The sequence below is a fragment of the Channa argus genome, chromosome 6 (assembly GCF_033026475.1).
Source record: "Channa argus isolate prfri chromosome 6, Channa argus male v1.0, whole genome shotgun sequence".
Taxonomy (NCBI): domain Eukaryota; kingdom Metazoa; phylum Chordata; class Actinopteri; order Anabantiformes; family Channidae; genus Channa; species Channa argus.
The window spans coordinates 28197277-28217096 of NC_090202.1; the positions used below are offsets into that span (position 1 = coordinate 28197277).

General features: G+C 43.7%; 1 protein-coding gene across 5 annotated transcripts in view; it reads right to left on the reverse strand.

Annotated features, from left to right (window-relative positions):
• plekhg2 (pleckstrin homology domain containing, family G (with RhoGef domain) member 2) overlaps positions 1-19820 on the reverse strand; it is a 59980-nt gene that overhangs the window by 1855 nt on the left and 38305 nt on the right. For all 5 annotated transcript variants that reach the window (XM_067507119.1, XM_067507116.1, XM_067507115.1 and 2 more), the window contains 7 exons: positions 14475-14541; positions 12700-12746; positions 7485-7635; positions 5616-5747; positions 1601-1783; positions 1382-1474; positions 1222-1308 (listed from right to left, as the gene is read on the reverse strand). In XM_067507119.1, the coding sequence (XP_067363220.1) occupies positions 1222-1308; positions 1382-1474; positions 1601-1783; positions 5616-5747; positions 7485-7635; positions 12700-12746; positions 14475-14541 (760 nt within the window). The remainder of the gene's footprint in view (positions 1-1221; positions 1309-1381; positions 1475-1600; positions 1784-5615; positions 5748-7484; positions 7636-12699; positions 12747-14474; positions 14542-19820) is intronic.

The following is a 19820-nucleotide window of genomic DNA, read 5'->3' on the forward strand; positions in this document are numbered from 1 at the left end:
TTGAAGTAATGCACCACATTTTTCCTGTCACTTCATGACCCAGTGCATGCTGGGAAAGAAGCCCAGTGTTTAAATCACATCAAGGGGCTGGCTGCTTTGCACTGAGCAGGAGTGGAAGGGACTAATTTATTAGTTTTCTCTTTACTCCTGGGTCACTGAGGTTTATCTAGAACTACTATTACATCAGCACACGGTACTTTTTAAGTATTTTCAGTAAACTGATAAACTCAGGTCTAATTTTATTCTTTAACAGACAAACTATCACAAAGAATGAGGCACAAAAATCATTACTTGGAGAAACCGCAAAAAACTGACAACGTTATAGGTCTAAGTGTGTAAAATACTCTGAAGTAAATGTATTTTGCATATTTTTAAATCACTGCATAGAATTATTTATACTCCAGCTTCAAGTTTAGAATGTGAGTGTAATAATATTTAAATTCTGTAAAATCCAGAGACGTGACAAAACCTTTACGTCAGCCGTGTGTGTGTGTGCGTGTGTGTGTGTGTGTGTGTGTGTGTGTGTGTGTGTGTGTGTGTGTGTGTGTGTGTGTGTGTGCAGTAACCTACCACCAGGTGGCAACAAAGACCAGCAGAAAACTTCTGACGTTAGTACTGCTAATACAACTAGTACTTCTGCAGTTACTGGACTATAACTGTTAATCTTGCAACTATCAACACTATTGTTACTGCTATAGGTTCTACTGCCTCCCTGCTTCTACCACCACAAATCACAGGTGGAAAAAGAAGTATATATAGTTTATAGTTTACTTAATTATTACCATATTCTACTACATTTCAGAGTAATTTTACCTCCCTGCATTTATCAGACATCCATAGTCAGTTAGAATAATCATCATGCACTGGTCGCTGGAGTAAAATTCACATTCTAAATTTTAAATTCTTAACAGTGAATGTTTGTTAAAATCAGCTCCATTGTTACAACATTAAAGTGATAAACACATTAATGCATCAACAATCTCGATATATGACATTTTGCAGAAAGGGTACTTTTACTTTTGGTACTTTGAATACTTTTTTGCTACAGTAATTCCTGCCAGACAATCACTACTAGTACTATCAGTGCTAATAGTTTACAGCTGGTGCTACGTACCACAGTATGTAGAACTATTCGATGCTGACACCGTGTAGTAACAGTACACACAACAACTACATTGTATAACGTGGAAGTAAAACTGTGACAGACAGAACTACACCGACCTTGTGTGGGAGTAAAGCAGGATGGTTTTCTACAATCAGTCTCTTGAGGTAGTGAACCCACAGTCTCTTCTCCTCCTGGTTCTTTGTCTGCAGGAAAGTACAAGTATTAAACATGGAGAACAGCTCTGCTCTGCACACCGTGAACCGCTGGGACACTCACCTGGACGATGTGCTGCTGTTTGGGGATGGTCTGGTCCGACACTTTGAAACACAGCGAATCCTTCAGAGTCTCGACCAGCAGCAGATTACAACACTGCAGCAGACGCAGAGAAGTTTGAGTTGCTGCTCATGTTCCATCTGGTTTCTTTAAATTTGACCACTAACATTGTGTGTTATGATGAGGATTAGCTGCTCAGAGACGCAGGATCTCGTCACTTACGAATATGTGTGTGCTGTAGACGAACTGTTCCAGCCTCTTCTTGGCGATCAGCAGCATCTTATCGAACAGGAAGAAAGCACGCTCCTTCTTCACTCTGTGGACCTTGAAGGACCCCTCCAGGACCAGCTCCCCAAAGTCGCTGAGGTCCGGCCCGCTCCAGTTCACCAGCAGGGACTCAATTTCCTGTGGAGTTGATGATGAAAGGTCAGAGGTCAGACGTTTTACCCTTTGCCCTCCATATTTGTAGTACTGGGTGTGTGTACTTTGGAACAATTGTCAGTATCAGGACTGTTTATTAGTTGTAAACGTTGTAGTGGCAGTAAACTGTTAGTAGTAATAGTTATAATAGGAGTAGGTGCATTTCTAGCAGTGGTGGAAGAAATACTCAGGAAATACTCAGGAAATACTCAGATCATATACTGAAGTCAAAATAGAATTGACAAAGTACTAAAGTATCAGATCAGAAAATACTGAAGTGCCAAAAGTAAAAGGACTCGTTCTGCACGATGACTCATTTCACCTCAGTGAAATATGATGTTAGTGAGCATTATGGATCTTTATCAATCACCCTGTCAATTTAATGTTGCAGCTGGTCACGATGGAGCCGATTGTAATGCGAAACAGTCATTTTTACAAAGGCACATTTAAGGGTTAGATTATTCACATTCTCATATTTCATAAAGCCGTCAGAACACTCAGTAAGACTACAATGTGACGGGGAGCGTTGATATGTTCAGTTTAAGATTTGAAAGCTAATCGACGCTCAGATTATTCCAATGTGTGCAATCACCCATCTTGTCTAATACCAGCTTGGACACCCACTGGAGACACATCATGAAGGTTTTTAGCAAGATGCTTCACAACAACTTATGTTTTATACATCACAGATTAAAGCTTCTTTTAGTTACATTGTGAATGAAAGTACTTCAGCTTCACTGATCCCTGCACAGTGTTTCAACTTACTTCACTTTATCAAGAAAATCTGGGGAGAAACAGAAAAAAATCTGTTTGAAAAACCAAACTTTGGATGTTCCACCCTGTGTCCCAGCTGCTGAGAGTTCAAAGGTCAACATCTGTGTCCTTCCTGCTCAGAGAACTTCACAGGTTAAAGTTGAATCTTATAAAATTTAGTTGAGGTTCAGCCACGAGCAGCCCAACTGACCTAAATCCAACCACACATCCTCCATATTTACCAGAAACGTCAGCTGCTCCAGCTGCACAGATGACCTTTGACCTCTCATAGGCAGTGTAGAAGCATGCATTAGGTTTCTATGTCATCATATTTAGACATGGTGAAGACTCAGTGGTGCTGGTGTGCGTGATTTTGAACCTAAGCAGCTCCGTCCAGTCTCTCAGAGTGGAGACATTTATTCCTCAGCTTGAAAAATTAGGTGCTGCTCCATTTTTTAACTTCAGCAGAGCTGCAGTCACAGCCAGGCTGCAGGTGTCGTGTCCTCCTCAGGTTCTACCAAGCTCGGACTGACAAATGTCAGTAAATCAGTGAATGGTAAAGCTATGGCTGTGCTAACATGCTGTCCCAGCTCCACTGTGCTCTGCTACTCTCTGCTCTGCTCCGTCATCCTCTGCACAGCCCTTCAGGTACTAGTCTGCGTCCAATTCTAATGAATTAGAAGCTGCACACCTACTAGTGAAACACAAATCCGAGTGAATATCTCTTCAGAGTCTGACTTCACAAGAGGTGTCGACAGCTCCTCTTCACAGTAAGATAGATTTTTGAGCATAGTTCCACTAAAAGATAAGTGAAAACATTTACAGCGTAGCATTAACTGGAACAGAGGCAGAGGAAAAAAAACTGTGTAAAAAATATCTTAAAAAATCAAATGAAAAGGCAGAACACACACACACACACACACGCACACGCACACACACACATACCAGGCCAATAACACGCTCCTGGACGTGTGTGTAATGTGGGGAACTAGTGTCCGGGGAAGAGGAGGAATGCAGCAGTTGTAGATTCTGACGCCCGAGTTTCACCGAGCTGACCTCCAGCTGTGTGTCTGTCTCTGCACAGGCCTGTGTCCCACAGAGGAGACATACGTCTGTTAGCTGCTGCACATCCTCAGTTCAAGTTCCAGTCTTCCCAGTGTTCAGAGCAGGAAAGCAGCCGTTCTTTCCTCTCCGACACTCTACAGGTGAACTACAGCACTACAGCACTATTTCTGTTGTGATTGCGCGACAGGACATTGTGAGCACAAAGCATTTTCCTCTGCACACTGTGGACACAAAAACATCGCTAATGTTTTTCAAATCCTCTCGCAGAAATCTGATCCAAACTGCATCTTTCTGTGCAGAATGTCCTGCTCTCAACACCTTCCATTAAGTCAGAATCCAAATTGGTGAATTTCAACCATTTCTGCCTGATGAGTAAGTTTTGCAGCTTTTTATTTGTCATGACTCAACAACGGCTGATAACCGAACAGCTGTGCAGAGGACAGAGCAGAGGACGGAGGACAAAGCAGAGTGTTTCTATTCCAAGTCTCGTTTCACATTGTAGCATCTAAACGTCTGAATCCAAATCAGCCTTAGAGCTACATTATGCATCAGTGGGAAGCTGAGAAAACGTCTCGTAGTAGACAGAAGCTATACAACACTCGCGAGGAGCAACGCTGCAGATCTGGCAGGAAGAGGAGATGGAGGTTGGTTTTGAAATAATGATTGTGTGAAAATGATGTGAGTAAAGTGAATCATGAAAGACCCATGAAGATGTGTGATTAATATTAAATGTATGGAAGTTAAAAGGATTATATTGTACTGGTTTTTAAAGTCATAATCAAAATGAATCATTTTGGTAAAGAATCAAGAAAGTAGTTCACGGGATGTGTGATCATCTTTGAACTAATGCTCGTACTGTGTGTGATACTGTAATGAGGAAGAACCAATACAGACAAGCACCGTTATTAAAATCGAACACTGGGATCATAGTAATTAACAAATCTGGGACGTGAGCTAATGTTACAATTGGATGAAGTTATAGATATAGTTATAGGTTTCAGCTCTCTGCCACGGTTGACGTCACCATGTGTGAGTCAGTGACAATGTTCAGGTGGTTTTTGCTGGTCAGACATGCTCCAAGACCAACAGAAGATTTTCCCAGAATCCTGCTGACCAGGCCAAGCTGCCACGCTCATTTAGGCCTTTGGGAAACTTCTTCCAGCACCAAGAAGGTTGTGAGTAGAATGAGGAGAATAGAGAAACAGCTTGACACTGATTGTTGTATTGATGATTTTTATCATTTTAAATACTTTTGTTTGCTGTTAGCTTTCGCATTTGCTAAATAAAATACGTATGCAGTTAAAGTTAGAGAGCAACTTCCACTTTTCTAGGACTTTAGGTCATGGTGTAAATGTACATTAATGCTTTTAAACTTCCGCCTGACTTCCCTCAAATATTCAAATATTTCTCTGCTTTTCCTCTGGTAACTCCTCCAGATGACATCACCAGGACTTTTGCATCATTAGGTGGTCAGATGATGTCATCTGGAGGTGCTTTGCAAAAGCAGGTTGACCATGATTACAAACAACAAGATGACATTATCTGAACTGAAGGTTCCTCCGAGTGATGTCATCTGGAGGGGTTTTGCAGCTAGAAGAAGAGAGATACTTTATATAGGGGAGTCAGAGGGAAGTTTAATGGCATTTATGTACATGAACTCAAACTAGAACTTGTCCTCTCCTCATTGATGCAAAAGAACTTGTGTGTGACTCGGAGTTCACTAGATGAAGGCTCTGGTCAGTTTAATCGTGACAGCAGTGGAAGCACATACAGGTTGAAATGATCCCAGTCACCACAACAGCTGCTGTCAGAAGAAAGCTCCCGTTAACCAGCTAGTGAGGAACAACAGCTCCTCCCCATATTAACAAGTATGGAGAGTTTTTCCGTACGGAAGATTTGAATCTAAGAACCTCAGTTCTCGAGTCCATGAGGTCTTTGTCTTAGAGGACAGTCTCAGGAGGAAAAGCACAAAGAGATTCAGAGCCCGGGACACATTTACCTGCAGTCGTACGGCGTGTTCCTGTTTCCTCTTCATGTCATTGATGTACCAGGCAACGGCCGTCATGGTGATGATGGCGTCCTTGACGACCTCATATCCCGGGTCGCTCTTGTCAAAGTGCTTGGAAAGTTCCTAAGAAGAGACACAACCATTCCATGTAAGAGTTCACACATACAAAGGAGAAAAAAACAGAGGGAAGCAACACCAGCTCAGTGGCTGTGACCAGCTGAGGATCATGGGAAAATCCCAGCACAGATCCGAACACATGTTTGACCCGTGTTCAAAGCTGCCACTGCAGACGGGGCAGATAATGCAGAGTGAACAGCAGAGAAGAAAGAGCAGGCTTCAGCAGACTGTGTGTGTGTGTTTCTCTCTGTTTCATCATCCCTTACTCCTCTCAGAGGTGGGCTTGGACTGGAACCAGTGAAGAAACTCAACAATTTTATTGAGAAAGGCTGAACATGTGTGTGTGTGTGTGTGTGTAGCTCGTGACTGATGATTCCACCGAGAGCTGGGATTTATCACAGAGGTGCTTGTATATAAACTAGCATCAGCTGGGATGGATCAGCACCCAGGCCCAGCAGACACAGACCCAGGGGCCCAGAGACTCACCGGGCCCCTGAGCAGAGAGCAGAGATGTCCTGGTGTCTCTTTTTGTCCCAGATCCTTTGATATGAAGCCTGTTTATTGGTTGTATAATATTTGCGAACACGTGTGGACGAGAAATGTAACAATTCACCAGTTTATGTTACATAAGAACATTTACTCTTGACGTTGAGTGATGGCTTCACCTCCTCAGCTCTGCACAAAGCAGGTTTAGATAAGAAGCTGCACTAAAAATTCCCTCGTCCTCCTTTTTTACATGTTTACCGTGGAGGTGTCATCCCCCTCGTGCCCACTTTACCTGACAGATTTATTGTACCACTGAACAGCAGCGTGATGAAAAATTAGTAAGAGTTTCCAAATGACTTAGTTTGTTGTTCCTAAAACACAAAAGAAGCCTGCTGGATTGACATGGGAGCCATAGAGTAAACTCCCTAAACTCTATTTCAATAATCAACTGGTCAGCCAACCAGAGAAGAGAAGTTTTCCTTCTTAGTCTCAGACGGTTTCACAGTGGGAGAGATGTGTCACATGTTCGGGTCATTTCGGTTCATTTAAAGCTGAATTTAAAGAATAAATGTCATTGCGCTCAGTGAATGTCCCTCACATGCTAAAAGGACATTTGTTGGTTACATTTCTGTTTTGATGCTTGCACATGCATCAAACCTTCCCATTCATCCCTCCTGAAAACTCTACAAGTGTGAGGCGACGGTGACAAATGACAAACGCACATGTGGGACAGCTGTTCATCTTTAAAGTCAAAGAGGCGACAAACAGCGAGGAGTCCGTGTCCTCAGCTGTCTTCTGTCTCTCTGAGCACAGGAAGCCATTGATTACTGTGTCACTTGTGCCAAAGGCTGTGTTTACTGACAGGAAACAGAGCTGCTGCCTGGAAACATCGATAAAAGCTATTGAAAGACATCTGGGTAATATCTGAGGGCCAGTCGATTACACTCATTACTAACAGCTGTATTTGAGGGAAAATGAAAATGACCTCTTATAGATGTAGCATCTGAGATATCTGCTGCAGTAGTAGGAGGTATTTGAATCTCTAAATGCAGTATTTGAGGTGGCATTCAAAGCACAACGACTCCTACTAGATGTAGTGGTCGGTGGTATTTTTACTACTAAATGTAGTATTTCAGGTGGCGACTGCAGTAATAAGTCCTATTTACAGTACTGCTTTGAGTAAACTGGTGCTCATGAAGGACTATGTGTAGTATTTGATATGCTACTTATAGCATCCAGTGATTTCCTGCAGTTTACCTGTAGCAGCAGGTGGTATTTGAGGATCCTCTGCACCGGTTTGAGCAGGTACGTCTCCAGAGGCAAACAGTGGTTCAGAGTTGTTTGTCTCTCCTGGAAGAAACGAACCAGACTTTGGTTTTCCATGCAGTCCCTCAGTACGGCCACAGAGCTGCAGACAGACAAAGAAAAAGACAAGAAAAGACCAAACGTGTTACTTTTCTTGTGGGCAAATATTCTTTGAGTCATCTTCTGCAGAAATGTCCTGTTCGTGATTTGATGAGGAAGAAAAAACAGTGACATCGATACTGTGTAAAAATCCTTTTCCAGCAGCAGGTACAGCTGTGGTCAAAATCATCGTTGGCTAAAATGCAATCCTTTAATTTTAAATGCATTTTTCTCCATCGGAAATTTGGCCTGTTTGCAGTAATGTTTGGAGTTTCAGATTTTGCTTGGACGTCCAACAACAGCAAAACTTAAGAAACAGAAAAGAAAAACGACATTGATCATTTATGACAACAATTGTTCAGAGCAGCTCGGATCTGAGGAGGATTAGGAGGAGGAGGAGGAGGGGAGAGAAGACGCTGAAATCTTCTGATGCACACTGAATAGAAAGCAAAGACGTGATGGAGTAAGAGCAGGAAGAAAAAGACAGATGGAGGAGATTACGAAGGGACGATAAAGGAAGAAAAGAAGTCCACAGCTGTTTGGACTTTGGACAAACATTCATTATAAGTTTATGGACAGAGGAGAGAAAGTGAGGAGATGGGAAACGGAGCCAAAGTGATGGGGGGGTGGGTGTTGGTAAGAAGCGAGGAGATTGAAAAAGTCTGGGTCCTTTTCACAAACATTAATCAGGATTTAGACAAAGAAAGACACAAATAAAAGAAGACAGAGAGAAAATGAAAAAACGGAAGAGGACAAGTGCTGGAGATGGAGGAGAAAGAGATGTGGGAGGGCCAAGACTGAGATGATGGAGAAGACAAGGAGAAGGGAATCCCCTCCGCTGTTCTGCAAAAATGTGACTGGAGAAGTGGACGGACGAGCAGAGGACAGAGGAGACGCTTCAGCCGCTGATTCCGCCGACAAACATTCATCACAGCGTGAAGCTAAAGAATCTTGGACACCAGTGGTGAGAGAGGGAGGAGGGGGGGGAGAAAGAGTGGATAGGAGGAAGGAGGTCAAGGTAACGATGGGGGGAGAAGAAATGAGGCTGTTTCCTCCAGATAGACGTTAATCACAGGAGGGGAACAGGATTTCAGAGCAGCACTAATTTCTTCTGCAGACACGTCACTGATGGCTTCACCAGTCGCCTCATTACAACACATCAGCTGCAGGTTTGGAGGTAGGTGGTACAGGCGTGGGTGGGGATCAGGTGGGGCCATGGATCAGTGTTGTACTGGTCCCAGCAGGGAAGTGAAGCTCCACTCTGCAGCTTCCCATCAAATCTAGAGACCACTCAACCCGTCCTGCAGACGACAGTCCCCTGTCCCCTCTGGGGTGTCTCCTCCACATGAAAGACACCCAGAGGTTAATTTGTTCCTTTGTTATTGTGTCATCATGAGTCAGATACGGAGCCATGTTGTCACCGTGTAGTTGATTCCGGCTGCTCCCATGAGCCTGAATTCATCTCCACCAGTCAGAGGTAACTTGACATCAGGCCACAGCCTGCTCCACTCTGTGTCCTCCCTCCGTCCAAACGATTTGTCTGCATCATGTATGTGCTTCGTAGCCGGTGACTCGTGCACAAACATCAAACAGAGCAGCTGTCCAACAGCGTGGCCCCCTCCCATCACTAAGGGTCCACTAAGGAGCAGCAGGCTGAATGTTTAGCCTGCGTTTGTGCACAGTTTGGCAAAGCAGCTCATTAAAAAAGTAACTGAACTACTGGGATACTGAAAAAAGCCGGCAGAGGACGAGCAACAGCATTTGTGTATTTGGGACAGTGAGGGACAGGACCCCGTGTCCCACATGTCTGCAAGATGTCAAAGACAACACAACGTAGCCCAAGACTTTTTTCCAATATGGTCCAAGAAAGCAGCACTGATGCAGGAGTCTATGTGCTTCAGAGCCCGAACTACTTTAAATAGGAAATGTGCAGTGGAGACATTTCCACACGTCCACTTCCACAGTTGTCATAAGCTGCAATTTAACAGTCTGTCTAAAATACGTTGAAGTAACTTAGGTATTTGATTTGTGACGGCAACTTCTTATCTGCAGGAACATCTCAGACCTTTGTGAGCATGTATCGTTCACTGAATCCAAACACGTGTTTCAAGAATGTTCTACAAAAGAAAAGGTGAGAACGGCTGTGAGTGTGGAGCCAATCAGGACTTTGTTACATGGAAAATGTTGTCGGTGAGGTGCAGATTTATGCAGAGCAGCTCAATGAGAAACACGTCGGGCTAAACTCACTAACCTGCGATGATTCTCTCAGATTACTGCAGTTTAAAGTTGGCTTTAAGGACGTGCTCCCCACCCAGCCTCCAAAGCCCCCCTGGTTCTACAGCTCCTCCTTTAGCAGCACGAGGAGCTCGGTGTCAGTGTGTCTCCCTCTGTTAATGCCATTGTAGTCCCACCACACCGAGACAAAGTCCTCAGAGCTCCTTGTGTTGAGTGATTGCAGATGGCAGAGGTTCTACATTCCTGCACTAAGTTTCTCATTTAGTCTGTTTCTCCGTTTACTGGGGGGAAACGAACCCAACGCACACTCTGGTCTCATGTTCCCAGCTGGGCTGATCTGGAGCTCACAAAGCTGCAATGCAGCACATTTGCCTCCAAATCTGACCCAGTGGATCACAGTGGAAAATGTAGACAGAGACTAACTGTCTTCTCCTCTGCTAATGACATTAGTGTCTCATCGTGAACTTGCTGAGACTTTGATTTTTTTAAAATTAGCACACTAAGTAAATGTATTTGCAGCTCTCTGTCTCTTGAGGACGTGAGGAGACTGGACATGCATAGAACAAGCCGAGGAATGACACAGTGAAGTGTCTCCTCAGCCATCAAATGTCTTTGACTCCTGCACACTGTCCAGCATTCCAGCTCCTACCACCCCCCACAGTGAGCAGTCTGCCGGATTCTGCCCTTTGTTTTGCCTGTGTGATCTCTGTCTGTATCTCGATTCGTCCCCTGACGGTTTTCAGCCTCGTCGTGTGCCCTGATTTCACCTCCTGGTCGCATCGCAACTTTCTGCTAACTCAATTTGTGTTTGCAGCATTTACACTGATGAACCACACGTCCTCATGGTGATAGAAAATATAGTGCACAAAAGGTGTGTGTGTGTTGGCAGTTTAGTCATGAAACATCATTTTTAGGAGGCAGACTTGTTCAGTTTTGACTTGTTTAGCCTCCAGGTCCTCACGGGGGAGTTTGTGTATCCTGTCGCTCAGCATCCAGGATCCATGATCATGATCTTTATAATCCAGAATGTGTCCCTCTGGCTGTTCATGACGTGAACTTTGCCCAATTTGTGTAGTTATTCTGAATTAACCTGAGGCCCCTAAAATGCCAGGCTCATTCCATGTCAGTGTAGTTCTTGGTATTTTACACAAGTGCATATTTTGGTGAAGAACTTGTGCCACTGAAGTACAAAGTCATGCATACTTCTTGAATCCTCTGGCTCGGATCATGTACTGGGACCTGTGTCAAGATCTAAATCAAAACCCTGCACAGAAAAATTCAGTCAGAGAAAACTGACCGTACCCAGGAGTAGATCCTGCTCAGTACAACCTGCCAGACTGAGCTCAAAAACATGCAGGAGAGCCAACAAACACGGAGTTAAACTGAGCCATCGGTGATTTGGAGGGGAAGTAAACCAGTAATGTGTTGGTGATTTGCTCTTTTGAGAAGGAAAATACTCTGACTGTAGTTGACTAACGGCGACAGTGACACTAATCATTATTGGAGAAGGACCTGAACTTTTGCTGTGATCTCGGTGCCGGTTCCGTGCATCAACTCGCAGAACATGTTCCTGCTGTTGATTTTGTATTGTCTTTTACTTTTGTTTGTCTTTCTGATGTTTTCATGGTGTTTTAAGCCTCAAATGGAACAAGCAGGGTTCACGTTTCCACACAGATTCACCTTCTGGGAAACAATGAATCTGACACCTCTGACTTTGATGAACACGCAGCAGAGTCATTGAGGACTGAAGGGATCCAGCAGAAGCACCAGCAGCGGAGCTTCTTGGTTTGGAGCTCTGAAATCATTTGACCTACTTATTTTTATTGCGGTTTAATGGAGCTTTAAGGAGGCGACAGGCAGAGAGCGGCGAGCAGAGCGAGGTGAACGAAGGGTCGACTGCAACTCTGACAATGGAAACTGACAGACTGGATACACTGAAGGGTTTAAACACTCACACATGTATAGATGTCAGTGAAGGCTTTTAACTCTGCGTGTGTGTGGCTGCATGTTAATGCCTTTAAATCATTGCACACACACACACACACACACACACACACAGAGAACCGGGCACCGATCCAGTCGGACCAAACATGTGTCTGTCAGAGCAACACAGAGAAGATGGTGTGTGTGATTCCCTGCACTGCTGCTCTAAACACTGTTCTCCTTCAGGATCAGAACCTGTATCAGGCCTTTTTAACATTAAAAGCTTGACAGGATTCACATTTTAAAAGTCTGCAATATATTTAGTCAAAACTTTCATTTAAGATATCTGCTCCTACATTTTGACTAGTCACAAGTTTAATTAAATATAGTAAAGATGCAGAATGTGAATTCCACATGTATTTAATTACATTGTGACTAGTCAACATTTAAATTACACATATCTTCAATATTTTCATTTAAAGATATTTTTAATTTGGCACATTTACAACATATCTTCATGTTTTTTAAGAATTTATTAAGAATTGACTATAAAATGTAATGTAAATGTAAAACTGTAATGCAAAATGTTATTACAGATATCTGGAAGACTTCTTAAATGTATGTACTGGTCAAAATTATTAGTAAAAAAATAGTCAAACACATGACAGATCTCTTACCAAAGGATTCATCGACACTGTTTTAACATAAACCGTGAAAAGTGACTATCAACAATTACATATTCGATATCTCAAATGGCATTTGATATATTTAGAGAATGTGAGATCCACAAAGTGTGTGCTGGGGGTTATAACATGTAACAACAAGCAGGGACATTATGCTCATGTAGAGTGTGTGACGCAGTGACACCGAACGTGTGTGCGTGTGTGCGTGTGTGTGTGTGTGGACTTACTTGGGGTAGTTCATGCAGTAGAGCGTGTAGATTTCAAAGGCTTCACACTGTAAAAAACCAACAGAAGAGCGTCTTTCTTTGGAAAACACACAGTCACACAACATTTTACTTCCTATTCTGACTGAGATGCTTTTATGTGGAGACAAACATCAGACCCTGAGCTGTGCTAAGGTGACAAATGCCGCACAGGCTCCCAGGGTGATGTGTGGGGTCAGTGCTGGCTGCAGCCTGATCAGCTCGACTGAGCTCAAACACACACAGGCCAAAGTTGGGACTCGATCAACTTGTGTAAATATCCTTTGATGCAACTTGTTTACCAGTTGGCATGAAGTTATGATGTGATGTATGTGATAGATATAAATATTTGTTTATACTGGGATTTTTATTCCCTCTGTGACGTGAGGACACAGTCTGCACCACAGCTGGACGAGGACATCTGTATCAAAGACACTGTAACACACACTGCGTTTGGTCTCATATGAGTCTGTGCTGAACGTCTGCAGTGATGCAGGACAGAAGAAAAGAAGCAGCAAGAACGGATGCGAGGCCTCTTCTTCTAACCTCAAGTGTCTGAATCCATGCAGAAAACTCAAACCACCATCGAAATAGTGTTTACAGCAGGGGGGACAGTGAGTCCTCCAACACCGCCGCTGTCTTCTCCTTCTTAACTGTGGAAGTAGCAGTAAGAAAGTTGCTGCTCATGTTTTCCCACAGCTCCATCCATCCAGCAGAGGATACAGTGTCTACACTGTCATGCTCCCCTGGGGCTTCGTTACTGCAGAAATCTATTGTTGATGTGAATCACAACATTTTCCTTCAGCAGCCTCAGACTCTTACTGTATGAACTGTGTCAGATTAACTCTGACTGCTGCTGTCACCCTTCCCTCTCACTTCCTGTCAGTCCTTCAGTCCAAACCAGCTTTGCTTTTCCATTGCTTCAAAACAGACAGGAAGTTCATCCCTGTTTACTTCTGAAAACATGGATCTAATGTGACTGCAATCACAAGTTGGGAAATAAAAATTCCAATAGACATAAAGACATAAAAGTTTGTTTCCGGCATTTTAACAGTTAAGACGAAGAGAGGAAGTGGGACATGTGACTCACAGCTGATCACTGAAGAATCACCTCAGGATGTTTCACATCAGTCAGTGCAAATATAGACCTGATGGTGGCACTAAGGGATTTGTCTGCGTTGGCTTTTACTGTTCTGTTTGTACTAATACTGTCAAGTGTTTGTTAATTTGTATGTTTGTATGTTTCATTTTCTTTTGCCATTGTCATGTTTTACTTTGTGTTTGAGATGTACAACCCATCCGGTGTGTTCACCTACAAATGATTCTGTATGGTATCATGCTGATATTACAGCATGAGATAAATCCCCACAACTAAACTCTGCTCCATCTGTATGAAGAATAAAAACATCCCACTGCAATATTCATCTGTTTCCACTGTGAATGTGAGAAACGTCAGCTGTGCAGAAACATGCACATACTGTCTGTCTGTGTGCTGGAACACGTGAGAACAATATCACTACTGTCTCCCACACACACACACACACACACACACACACACACACACACACACACACACACACACACACAGTATAAATGTTTTCATTGGGTGTTGGTTTGATGCACAGCAGCAGAAGCATGAATGAAGGGTGCACTTACACTGGTGCTATACTGGGTGTTTGGGGTCAACGTCATGTTTGCATTCAGCCAGCAGCCTCACACACACACACACACACACACACACACACACACACTGTACTCACCCTTTCCACGAAGCACTCTGCAATGGCTGCAGCATGAGGACTTCTCTCTAAATCCTCCAGCAGATCACTGAGGAGACAAAGACAGTCACAGTAAGTTTTCAGTGACATCACAGAACTGGCTGCTAACATGGCCACAAGTTTGTAGACACCTGACATTACAGCCGATTGGGAGCTGGATGCTGTTTTCATTCATGCGCGGCTCCGACAGCCTCCGGTCTTTCCACCACATGCTAACCCTGAGGTCTGATACAAAATGTTGGAGGGTTTGACGTCATCATTTGTGACATCAACAAGAAATTCCTGATTTTCATGGATGGATCACTGAACACGGTCCGTTAGGTCAGGAGGCCCTTAGACCAGACCCTTTATGTGAAGCATTCATGGATATTAAAAATAAGTAAATAACAAAAATGACCAGAAACCAACACAAAATGTCCAAAAAAGGCATCAGATGCATCAGATTGACCAAAATGAGGCACAAAAAGCCCAATAAAGGCAAACTGAGAAAGGAAATCAAGGAACCACATACACATATAAAATTCAATTTGTTTCAACTTTATTTATATGGTGACGTAATCAAGTCAAGACTGTAACATGTGAATCAGAAGGCATTTGCCCGTGTGCCCAGGAGCCCGTTTCCCAATAAGTCCTCCATGAGGTGTCAGTGTCATTACAAAACTCATTATGCTGCATATCACCATCTTTGGCCTTTAAAAAGTCTAAACTGTGAAAAACCAGAGCACTGACGTCAGATCAGATCTGTAACAGCAGATGACCTGAAGCATCAGGACCAGGGGTGAAAGAGTCAGACTCCTGCTGCCAGAATGACAGTAAATACATCCTGTGCCTGCGTCGTATCGTGCTGGGTCTTGCAGGACCTGCAGGATCCAAATGCAGCAGAAACCCTCTCTAATGAAGCACATCAACAGTCACAGACAGAAAGCAGCACAAACAGGTCAGATTTCCTCCTCAGAGCATCAGTTAAACTCAGATGTAGCCATGGAAAACATTTAACTCTATAATAAATACCAGGGCTGCTTTCGTTTCTGTACAGATCAGAGTCGACATGTTTCCACGCAAAGGTTCATGTGACACTGAACTCGCTCCGAAACCTGCAGACTGTTACAGCTGGCAGGAATTCATCCTGAAAACTTCCCACAATCCATCTTCGTCATCATGCCTTCATCCTGCCAAGTCCCAAAGAGCGCTGACACACACACACACACACACACACACACGCACACACAGATACAAGTGCTTTCAACGAATCATTTTCTTATCTCTCCATCTTAATTCTTGTCTCCTGGTTCTCTGTCTTGCATCCATCCATCCTCAGCATTTGAGCCAACAATCAATTATCCCACTCCGCTAATCCAAATCTCTTTTTAAACACAGACATGTGTTAGAGTAACCTGTGTGTGGCGTTGTGTGTGAGACACCACCCTCAGCATCAGTATCCTCAGAAAACCTCCAGCAATTCAACTTCTAGTGTCTGCAACAAAACCAGTGGGATGTTTGTGCTTGAACTCGAACTGGGATTCAAGTCCAGGATCAAACTGCAGCCTCTGACCCTCCGCTCCGAACATTTATCACAGGGACATCTGTTAGATCAGCTTCTTTTGTTGTAATGAGGATATTAATCACGGATCAGATTGTCCTGAGGCACCGACACAGACTCGGTTTGAGCTGGAACAGTTTCGAAAAGTACCTGGATCACCTCTGACTGGGTTCTAGCTGCTCTAATAATATTTGGAACACACTGTTTTCCGCACGTTGAATTGACATGTGTTTTCACGCCGGATGCTGCAACCTTCCCCTTTTCTCCGGGCCCGAGACCGGTACCAGGGAATCAAGCCCCCGGCCCTCTGCGTCCCAACCCAGTGCTCTAACACTACTGCACACAGTGCTGGTCAGCCGTTAAACTGACCAACCCGGCCCTCTGCGAGATTTGCTTTTTCTTCTATGGAAAAACTATTTGGAGCAACTTCATATTTAAGCAGACAAGTTAAAACAATGTGTTTATAATCTCAGTAACTAAGAGGATGGTAAGTAAAATGCATGTATCTGTCGCAGATTGTTGTGGATCAGCATTGTGCTCATCCTGCACATTTACAACACAAGTCAGATGAATCAGACCCAAGCGCTGTGTACAACATATGCATTAAGTCTCCTGCGGACAACATGTGCATATGATAAGACATATGTTGGAAGACAAATGGGGACACTGTGAAAGGATTGGCCAAGCCAGCTTGGAGCCCCATGTGGTATAGTATAGGAACCACATGGTATCAAATCCCTACACCAGCACTGCCTCTGGCACAGCTTCCGCTCGCTGCTCTGCAGCACTGTGCCCTCAGAGGAAAAACCCGTAAACACAGTGCTGCTGTTTGTCTTTGGGATGAACTGTCAGAAAGGTTTTCATGCTGCTTTCTAAGGGAGACTTGCCCCCTCGGAGAGGAACCAATCTAAAGAGCAGCAGTCAGCTCTGCTCGTGGTCACGGGTTTTTCAGATTTATAAAAGATTTTAGCTCAACCTCAGAGTCACTTCACATTTCTCTGTTTCTGCTGAAATGCTCTGATCTGTTCGGTCTTCTTTTGTCATTTTCTCTCTGTGCTGAGCCCCAGGTTGTTCACCACGGATGTGTGAATGGGTGAAGAAGCAACTGAAAAGCCCTTTAGGTACCAAGAAGGCAGAAAGTAGGAGGTACAGTAAGTGCAGCCCATTTACCGGTCTTCAAATGTTACCACATGGTTTCATTTGTGAAACAAGGTCAGTGGGAAAAAAGCTGTTCACTCTGTTTAAATCTGAATCTACAGAATTTATGTGCAGTCGTAAAGTACGAGCTGTAACATTGCAGGGTCACATATGTGGTAACGGAAAATGTTTAGGGCCCATGTGTGCAAAAAAATGTCCCCTTAACACACAGGACAGGGACGTCTGAGATGGTAACAAGGTTTCATCCCAACTGACCTAAGCACTGCCACACAGTGACTGAGAGTGATTCAGAAATGTCAGTTTCAAGAGACCATTTCTGTGAATTAGAGAACATGAACGAAGAAATTCTACACGAATTCATTATGAAGTTAAACAGAACTTTTTTGGTTTTCAATGACAGCAGGAAATGTTAATCAGGGGGAAACAATTCAAATTCTAACTAGACGCCACTAAAACACGTCGCAAAGGAAAAACGGGGAAATTAGAAACCTTGAAAAGTTTGACCCGACACTTATTCACTGTAGCATTTACTGTGTGCTGGAAATTTCCCGGCTCCTTTAGGTGTTAAGGACATTTGACAGGGTCTGTGCAGCTGAGACTGAGCAGTTTGAAGCGACCTCTGTGAGAAACCCAGCACTAAAACAAACTTCTGGAACGATCTCCGAACAGTTCGATTTCTGTTCTTTGGGTTTTTTTGCAGTTGTTTTTTTTTTTGCTGGGCAGGAGCCAAATGTGTGATGACTATCTGACCAGTGCAGCTCACTGTGGAGCTGCTGTCTGATTTCAGGGGTTTTACAGCTAGATGTATTTTACATGACATCAGGCGACAGTAAAACAAGTGAGAGCAGAGAGAAACTGTAAAACAAACCGAGAGTGTGAGAGTGGGGAGGAAGTCCAAACATCTGCCAGGATTTTAAAGATGACCATAAATTTGAAGAGGATGAAATTCCCACTGAGGAACACAAATAATTCACACTGGGTCCTCAAACACAAATCAAAATGACCAACTAGGCCAAACAGGACCGAGCAACTGGACTAATAAAGACTAAACTACATGCCGCTAATCCAATCTGGAATGAGAAAACCAAACGGGGTCAAACAGCACAAGAAAAGTGGAGCAGGCAGAAGATATAGTACAACAAGCATAACTGCAGAACCCCAAAACTGGACCTACCTGGGCTAACAACTCTACCAAACATTTAGCATTGAGGCCAAACAGAACCCAAAGCTGGACACAGGAGTTTTCCTTCTGTCTCTGTTGACAGTTTCATTTTAGATTCCGTTACGCTGTTGTGTCCATAATCGTGTTTAAATGTGGGACCTGAGTCCTGTTCAGGCTCCAGTTATTGTTCTAGCCACTCCAGCACAGCGCAGGCTTTGTTAATGTTATTAGGACCAGCTGTTTTTTCTCTGCCAGGACACATCTGCTGTGAAAGGGGCCCACAGTAGCTTATTTACTTCATTTGTAAAGGACGAGTTCCTCAGGGCCAGAGACAGCGGCTCATGCAAATCTCCAGTAAGATTCTACTGTGGTGAACAAGTATTACAGCCATTTCACAGTTTGGAAGCTTAAAGAATGTCAGTCACTTCACTCTTACTCCACACCAGTCACCTCTTCTACTTTTTGTTCCCTTTCATTTTCCTCATTCATCAACTCTTCAAAGTTCTCCTTCCATCTTCCCATCACACTCCTGGCACCTGTCAGTACATTTCCATCCTTATCTTTAATCACACTAACCTGCTGCACATCCTTCCCATCTCTATCTCTTTGTCTCACCAACCTGTACAAATCCACCTCTCCCTCCTTAGTGTCCAACCTAACATACAAGTCCTCATATGCTCTTTGTTTGGCCTTTGCCACATCTATCTTCACCTTACGCTGTATCTCCCTGTGCTCCTGTCTACTCTCTTCAGTTCTCTAAGTGTCCCACTTCTTCTTAGCTAACCTCTTTCTCTGTATACACTCCTGAACTTCCTCGTTCCACCACCAAGTCTCCTTGTCCACTTTCCTCTTTCCAGAAGACACACCGAGTATCCTCCTACCTGTCTCCCTCATCACATTAGCTGTAGTGGTCCAGTCATATGGAAGCACCTCCTGACCACCCAGAGTCGATCTCAGCTCCTCCCTGAAAACTACACAGAATTCTTCCTTTTTCAACTTCCACCACTTCATCTGATTTGTAAATCAGAAATGCTAATAAACTGTCTTAAAGTGATGCTGAAAAACTGGTCCATGCATTTGTTACTTCTAGGTTGGACTACTGTAATTCCCTACTGGATGCCCCAGTAACTCCCTAAAGAGCCTGCAATTAATCCAACGTGTGACCAGAGTAGCAGGGGATTGGACCAACAACTGTGAGATTGATGGACAACTGCTCTACCTTCCTGCGCCACAGTTGCCCGCGAATGTTCAGGCTCCATCATATATAGAAGACCTCATAACATCATATCATCCCAGTAGATCACTTCGCTCTCAGAATGCAGGCCTTGTGGTTCCCAGAATTTCCAAAGGTAGAATGGGAGGTAGAGCCTTTAGCTATCAAGCTCCTCTCCTGTGGAACCAGCTCCCAGTTCAGATTGTGGAAGCAGGCACCCTCTCTACTTTTAAGTCTAGGCTCAAAACCTTCCTC